This window comes from Orycteropus afer, unplaced genomic scaffold (genome assembly GCF_000298275.1).
Source record: "Orycteropus afer afer isolate SDZICR_OR568_19922 unplaced genomic scaffold, OryAfe1.0 scaffold00460, whole genome shotgun sequence".
In the NCBI taxonomy this organism is placed as follows: domain Eukaryota; kingdom Metazoa; phylum Chordata; class Mammalia; order Tubulidentata; family Orycteropodidae; genus Orycteropus; species Orycteropus afer.
Window position 1 is genome coordinate 300,786 of NW_006922047.1, and position 7,383 is coordinate 308,168.

Below are 7,383 nucleotides of genomic sequence, written 5' to 3' on the forward strand. Positions count from 1 at the left end.
CTCACCTTGAAGATGTTACGCAGGGGCATGGTGCCATGGGAGAAGCGGTGCACGAAAAGCGTCTCCAACAGGCGCTTGACGTAGTGGAATGAGTGGCAGATACAGGCGAGGCTGTGGGAACAGCAGGCTCAGCGGGGCGGGGCTGGCCCTCGGCCCCCAACCCAGCCCTGTCCCGCCCCGCCCCCACTCACTGCACCACTGTGTGCCGACTGGAGGTGAAGTCGTATTTGTGGCCGTAGATAAAGGGTACTCGGAAGTAGAAAAGCAGGTAGATGAAAAGGGGCCCTGCATACTCAGTCAGGAATACCTGTGGTGGGTGGGGGTCAAGGTGAGCCACCCCTGATGTGACAGGCGGGAAAGGAGGCTGCGAGTGGGGTCGGGACTCACCGTCACCCAGCTGATCTGGGCTCCAAGATCCCGGAAGTACAACGTGGCCGTGGTGCCCACGGGCAACTTCTGCAGCACATCCTCATCCTTTAGGGACTTGCCCTCTGCAGAGAAGCAGGTGGCTCAGGACTGCCCAGCTCCTCACCCCTACCCCAGGCATGGCCGAGCAGGCAGCTGTACTCACTGGGGTCCAGGCGGAGGGACTGGCGGGCAGGGTACCACTGTGGGTCTGCAGGGAGAGCACATGCCAGTCACAGCACCAGCCTGGCCACGGCCCAGGCCTGCCCACCTGCCCTCTGCCCACCCCACTGTGCCTTTCCATAGTGTGCCAGCCCCCAGCTTCTTGTGGGTCCTGGGGCTCGGGTACCCAATGCTCCACCACCGGCCCTGGGCAAGGCCTGAGGCCTGTGCAGTCAGTCCCAGGACATAAAGCCCAAAGAGCAGGGGCAGCAAGACCCTATCCTTCCAGAAGCCCAGGAAGGGTGTTACTGCTGATGGCTACGCAGGGCACCTGCCCCAGTTGAGCCCAGAGAAGCTCCACACGACCCTGGGAGAGAGGCTCAGGCCTTAGGCCCTGCCCAGAGGGCTCACACAGGGCAGCCCAGCCACCCCTACTTACGGCTCTTGGTGAAAAGGTTCTTGATCTCAGCAATGGTAGCGTGGGGTTCCACCTGGAAGAGGCACAGGCCACAGCACTGTCAGCCCCTGCTGTTTGGGGGCTGCCAGGCTGATGGCCTAGACAGCCCTGCAGTTGGAGGTGGGGGTGGAGGCAGCGACCCAGTCCCTTATCTGCGTGGTCAGGGCCAGGGCAGGAACTGCAGCTCCTTGGCTTCGACAGGAGCAGCTGAGGGCCCTGCCCAAGAGTGGGAACGGCCTGGGCCTGGGGGCTCCAGTCTTACCCTGGCTACAACACTCCCAGCCCAGCTGGGAGACAGTCTGAACATCGGAAGCTGGGCCTGCTTCTCTCGACCTCCTCACGTCTGTCCTCTCCTCTCTGCCCCACCCACAACGCCCACAGTGAAGCCCTCAGTCTGGCTGAGACCTCCCCTAGGAAGATCCAAGCTCCTTCCCCCAGGCCTGGACTCTGTGCCTCCTTCCGGGGCCCCAAAGCCCTGCAGGGTCCACCAGAGTGGCTCACTGCCTCTCACAGCCTAGACTCCTGTCTCTGCAGAGTGAAGGTCTACCACGACCAGAAGTGGCCTACTGGCTAGGGCATTACCCCACGCTGGGAGGCCGGGAGGGCCAGGGGGCACTACAGGGCCCCGCTGGATACTCCTGGGCTCCCTCGAGCCAAGCGGTTGCTCCCTGATTCTGGCTAACGCCACTGGAAGAAGTGGGAGTCCGGGCCCAGCACCCTGGCTTGGGGCAGCTGGCAGCCACAGTCCTACCTTGTCCAGGAAGCACAGCTTCTCTCGCGTCTTTGCGTCCAGAATCTCCACCTCAAAGAAGAGAACACCCTTTTTAGTTTTCTTGGCTGTCTTGGGGGGTGCAGGCCCAGGGAGGCTGTTGAGGTCTAGGGCGAGGCCCTGGCTGGCCTCTCGGACCACCAGGTTCATATCCATGCCACCCTCGGCACCGGCTACCAGCCCTGCCCGCTCCCCTCCACGCCTGCCGCGGCCAGTGGCCTGGCTGATACCCGTCAGCCCCCACCACAGACCTCCCCACTGGAAGCAGCTCTGGGCCGGCTGGCTGATCAAATTCTGCCGCGGTGCTGGAAGGGAGCCCGCGCTGCCCTGCGCGGCTGGCTTCTCTGCCAGATGTAACCCGAGTGGCACCACAGCCCCGGCACAGCTAAATATAAAATCAGCCCAGACTGAGTCCCGGGGCTGTGCCACCAACCTCCTCTGGGGGCTCAAAGGGGGCCAGCAACCCAGAGAGAGAAGCTTCTTAGTAGGTATGGCCTCCCATCAGACCAAGCCCAGAGAGCCCCGAGCCAGGCACCAAGGGGCCCCTCAGGGCCAGGGAGGCTGGTGGGAGGCCAGTGGACGAGTTCACTGGGCCTGGAGAACCCCCAGCTATTTTGAGAATCTGCGAGATAGATCATCCATTTCCCCTCCTGAGCTATAAGAGCCACTTGGGATTACTCTCTTTGTGCATTTGTGTTTCCAGGGAGGTGACAGATTCCAGAGTTCTTGGTGCAGAGAACTCGCCCTAAGTATGAACCGGCCAGACACTAGGAAGCTCCAGGCAAGCACCCCGGCAGAGGTGCTGAGCCTCAGTCCCCACAGAGCAGCCCCCTCCCCCGCCTAAGCCACTCCACCAATTTCTCACCAGGTCCACCCAGGCCTGATTCAAGGCCACCTCCAGGGGCTAGCTTCCCAGCACATCGCTGCCCCTCCAGGCCTGAGCCTTCCAGAGTCTCAGCATGTTGGCATCTCCTGGCCACAGCCAGGTCTGTGCTGGACCCAGGAAGCCAGGCCCCCTCTCTCTGACCCCACAGACGAGGAGCCAGACACAGGGACAGAGGGAGTCCCTGGGGCCATGTGGCCCACCCATCCCAAGGAACAAATAGAAGGCACCAGGCATGAGCTATGAGAGGGTGTAGCTGTTGGAGCCGGCAGCGAGGCCCATCAGCGTCTGTACAGATCCCAAAAGGCCTGCGTGCCACGGCAGGAACCCTGTTAGGAACCAGCCATGCAGGCAGGTGCAAGTTCCCTCCCAATCAGCCACTGTCCAGCAGCTGCTGGTGACCACTCCCACCCACAGAGCCCCTGGTGGGCCCTTGGTCAGAGACAGCATGGAAACAAAAGACTGCTCTGAGATCCAAGCTCAGTGCCGGCCCCAGGTGGGCAGGGGCCATCTGAGGATCCGCCCACCCACCAACACCCAGGAGACAGGGCCCCCACACCAAGAGGAGAGCCCATCCTGATGGAAGGGGCTTCACCGTGACACTGCAAAAGCTGGGCTCCCCTCATACCCTTTCCCGACATGTGCACACACACCCTGCACAGATACGTGCACACACACAACACGTGCACGTCCTTGAAAGTAGGAGAGACGGGGCACGGCCCAGCCACGGAGGAGGCAGAGAGGGGTCTGCCCGGTGAGCGGGCTGTGAAGCAGCAGCGGGATCCTGACGGGACACACTCAGTAGCTGCAGGCTGTCAGCGCAGGTGACAGGTGCAGGGAGGTCCTGTGGGCATCGTGGCATCCTGCCACCACGTAGAGCATGGGCCTGGGTTCAAGTCTCAGTCCCCCTACAGGCCACCAAGTCCCTGTCGTGGCGTGATTTGTCCGCTGACCCGTGACACAGTGGCCCAATGGTAGGCATGAGGCAAGCAGAAAAAATGCCTGGAACAGAGCCTGCCACCCAAGAAACCCTCGGGGATCCTACCTACCACCCTACCTCACAGCGTGCTGTCACATGGCTCTGCCCAATTATGGGGCCTGGGAGACCTGACCACTCTGAGACACAGGGACAACAAGGGCTGGGCAGAGAGTGGCACATGGTGGGCAGCACCAGGCTCCACCAGAGGGACTTCTGGGTGAGGCCAAAGGGCGCAATGGAATAAGCTGGGAAGGGTTAGAACAGCTGGGCCCGGGGCAGGCACTGGACACCCAGGGATGCAGGTCTATTAATAGGCTCTGGGCCCAGGTGGGCAGTACCCATCCGCTTTCAGAGTCCCCATGGCCTACAGGCCGGCAGCACCAGCCTCCGCTGGGAGAGGAGCCTCAAGTTCCAGCTGAACCACTCAAGAGCTTAAAATACAGCGGCCGGCCCTGCCCGCCAGCTGCCAGGGGGAGGGGTGAAACTCTACCCCCTCCCCAGCCCAGACACAGGCCCTGGGCCGCCCGCCGGCCGTCGAGGCGCAGGCTGCCGCAGAAGGGTGGCAGGAGGGCGCAGCCGTGAAGGGCCGGGAAGAGGTTTCTTGGCTGCCTCTTGGGGAGGACGCCGGAGTCCAAGCAGCGCCCGGGTCGACCCACGGAGGAGCCACCTGAGCCCTCGAGAGGTAAGGCCGGCTGCAGGGCCAGCACCCACAGCCACCATCGGCTCCCTTCCATTTCCTGTCCCCAGCTCTCTGGACCCAGCAGCAAGAGTACGAGGCCCTGGGGGTGCACGGGATCGCTCTGTACTACTTTTGCAATATCTGACGCATCGTGATTATTTCCAAATAGAGTTCAGAAAATAGGTCTTGGGGCACGGGGCAAGGAGCAGCAGAGGTTCCCACCCACCCACCCCCAGAGGCCCTGAACCTAATGTAGGGACCCCTCATGTGCTGCACCCCACCCTACCTGAGGAGGGCTGGGCTGCGGGCTCAGGGCGTGCCCAGGCCTGGGGTCAGAGGGTGCCAGCTGGCAGGGTAGATTCAGGCCCCACACTCCCATCGCTGGGGAGGAGGAGGGCCATGGGCAGGGAGGAGTGGTGGGACCCCTTGAGGGGAGCCCCCACAACCCTTCCTGTCCCCACGGAGGTTAGGGGGACCAAGGAACAGGTGCTGCTGCTCCCATAGCGGGGTGGGAGGCAGAGTGTACTCGACATATGAAATGAGGTGAGGGCTGGGAGTGTCATCTGCCCAAGGTCCAGATGCTGTCACAGGCAGGAGGTGTGTCCCAGTGGCCTCAGAGGGGCATAATGGGGAGGCAGAGGACAAGGACATACAGGCACCCTGGGCTGGGGTACAGGCGAGTGGCTTGTGATGAGTTCTACTAGCTGGGAAGGAATTCTCACACAGATGCCCGACATTCCAGGGCCGGGCCAACAGCAACTCGTGGTAGCACGAGGTGAGGGCATGGCCCAGGGCCAGGGGGCGGGCAGTGCCCACAGCCCACCCTGTAGGAGGGGCCTGGGGCCAGGCTGCAGCCCCCACCTGCAGGAGGGCACCCAGGCCCACAGCCCAGCAGGTGTAACTGATGGAGCAGAGGCTCCGCTGTCCCCACTGCCCAGGGGAAAGGTCCCGAGAGCGCCACCACAGTGGGGGGCCTAGGGTGTCGTGGGTCTCTGCCCACAGGGAGCTTCTCCAGAAACTCAATGGTCTCCCTGATCCTCTCAGGCCTGTAGAGGTCCTCTCAGGAGGCCTTCCTGATCCTCCACACAGAGGAACGGCTGTGTCCCCACTAGAGTGTCTGCTTCTGGGGGGCCAGGTCTATGTCTCCCAGCACCAGAACAGGGCCAGGGTAGGACTGTGCTCTGGAAATATCTGGGAGGGCAGGAGACACTGCACCTGCCAAGGTCACGTGGGTTGGGCCCCAAGGCCCCACCCCTCCCCTCAGCTCCTGTCCCCACACCAGTCCCCCAGGCCTCTGCCCCTGCCCAGCCAGATCCTCCTGCCCTGTCTCCTGGGCACCCCTCACCAAGGGAAACCACTGCCTGACCAGGCCACAGGGGCTCTGCTCCCTGGAAACTGGGCTCTCCTCCGTCACTGGCAACCCCATGTGCAGGAAGGCCACATTGATGGGCTGACACTGGTGGGCCCTCTGAGGCAGCACCCCAGTTCCCACAGCCCCCTCAGAGGAGGGTGAAGGTGTGAGGGCCAGTGGTAGGCCCACCTCCTGAGCTGAGTTCACACTCAGCTCTCAAGTCAGGACTCACCTACTTCCTGGCTGTGTGGCCCCGGACAAGTTACCCAACCTCTCTAGACCTGCCAACCTCTCACCTGAGCAGTGGGCCACCCCTACCTACCTGCCGGTTTGCTGTAAGAACTACACAGACAATGGCAAAAATAAGCACACCTATTCCTCACTTAGGAGCTCTGGTAGTGCAGTGCCTAAGGCACTTGACTGCTAACCAGAAGATTGGCGATTCAAACCCACCAGCCACTCCTAGTAAGGAAGGTTAGGCAATCTACTTCTGTAGAGATAGCACCTCGGAAACCCAAGGAGGGGTTGCTATGAGTCGGGGCCGACCCTACAGCACATAACAACAACACTCCTCACTTATCGTCACCCAATATTTGACATTTACGACAACAGTGAAAGATCTGCTATCTGACTATTCTGGTCGTTAATCTGGCAGTAATTATGAGAGGTATGAGAGAAGACTAAAAGCTGGTTATGTGATGGTTATGTGACAAGTTGGCTGGGCCATGATTCTCAGTGGTTTGGTAGTTATGTAACGATGAAGTGTGGCGGTTACATAATAATGTGACGAACATAGTGGTTAAAGTGACATCGTGGTTGAAGTATATGCCTGCTAACCGAAAGGCTGGCAGTACGAACCCACCCGCCCTGTGGGATAAAGATGAGGCAGTCTGCTTCTGTAAAGATTTACAGCCTTGGAAACCCTGTGGAGAGCTACTCTGTCCTACTTGGTTACTATGATCGGAATCAACTCAATGGCAGTGGGTTGCTGTTTTGTTTTGTTTTTTTCAATACGGTAATTTGGCAGGTATGTGATCACGTGGTCTCTCTTCACTCTGTGATCCCATGTGGTCATCCTCCATTATCACATAATGCTATTTTCACATAACAACCCGGTCTGTGGGACCTATCCACGTGCTAAGTGAGGAGTGGATGGACTACGTAAGGTCCCCTGTACAGAACGAATCAACATGGTTAAGAGTAAACATTATTAGACAAATGCTAGCAACTGGCAGTGGTGGTCACAAGCATGGCACTGGCTGAGCGCTCATGCCCTCCCCCACATCCCGACTGTGGCCACGAAGAGGGACCCATCAACCCACGCGGTCAGAGTGCTGCTGACATGATGTCCACTCAGGCTGGCTCCCAGGGGCCGGTACAGAACTCCGCTGCCTACAAGACCACCTCCACCCACCACCACTAACAGCGTTCACCGTGCAGAAGACGAGGATCAAGACCGGGCTGCGGCCTCCAGCTTGCTGAGCCGGTGACACTCTCCACACTGCCCCCTTGTGGCTGTAGCCTCACTGCACAGCTGAAAGGATGCTGGCAGCCATCTGGCTCCCTGGGAAGGCACCCCCATTCTACAGGCCACTGGAGGATCCCAGTGCAGAGTGGGACCAAGTGAGTGAGGGGCACTAACCCCAGTCTGCCAAGGTCAGTGCCTCAGGCACTGCTCCAAGTCCTGGGGACACTGAA

General features: G+C 60.5%; 1 protein-coding gene across 1 annotated transcript in view; it reads right to left on the reverse strand.

Moving 5' to 3' along the window:
• The window catches only part of TECR (trans-2,3-enoyl-CoA reductase), a 5,535-nt gene extending 1,146 nt beyond the window's left edge, over positions 1-4,389 (reverse strand). The window contains exons 1-7 of the mRNA XM_007954422.1: positions 4,146-4,389; positions 1,776-2,137; positions 1,007-1,058; positions 572-616; positions 388-491; positions 192-307; positions 6-111 (exon numbers count right to left, since the gene is read on the reverse strand). Coding sequence (XP_007952613.1) covers positions 6-111; positions 192-307; positions 388-491; positions 572-616; positions 1,007-1,058; positions 1,776-2,137; positions 4,146-4,389 — 1,029 coding nt within the window. The remainder of the gene's footprint in view (positions 1-5; positions 112-191; positions 308-387; positions 492-571; positions 617-1,006; positions 1,059-1,775; positions 2,138-4,145) is intronic.
• Positions 4,390-7,383: the final 2,994 nt, after the last annotated feature.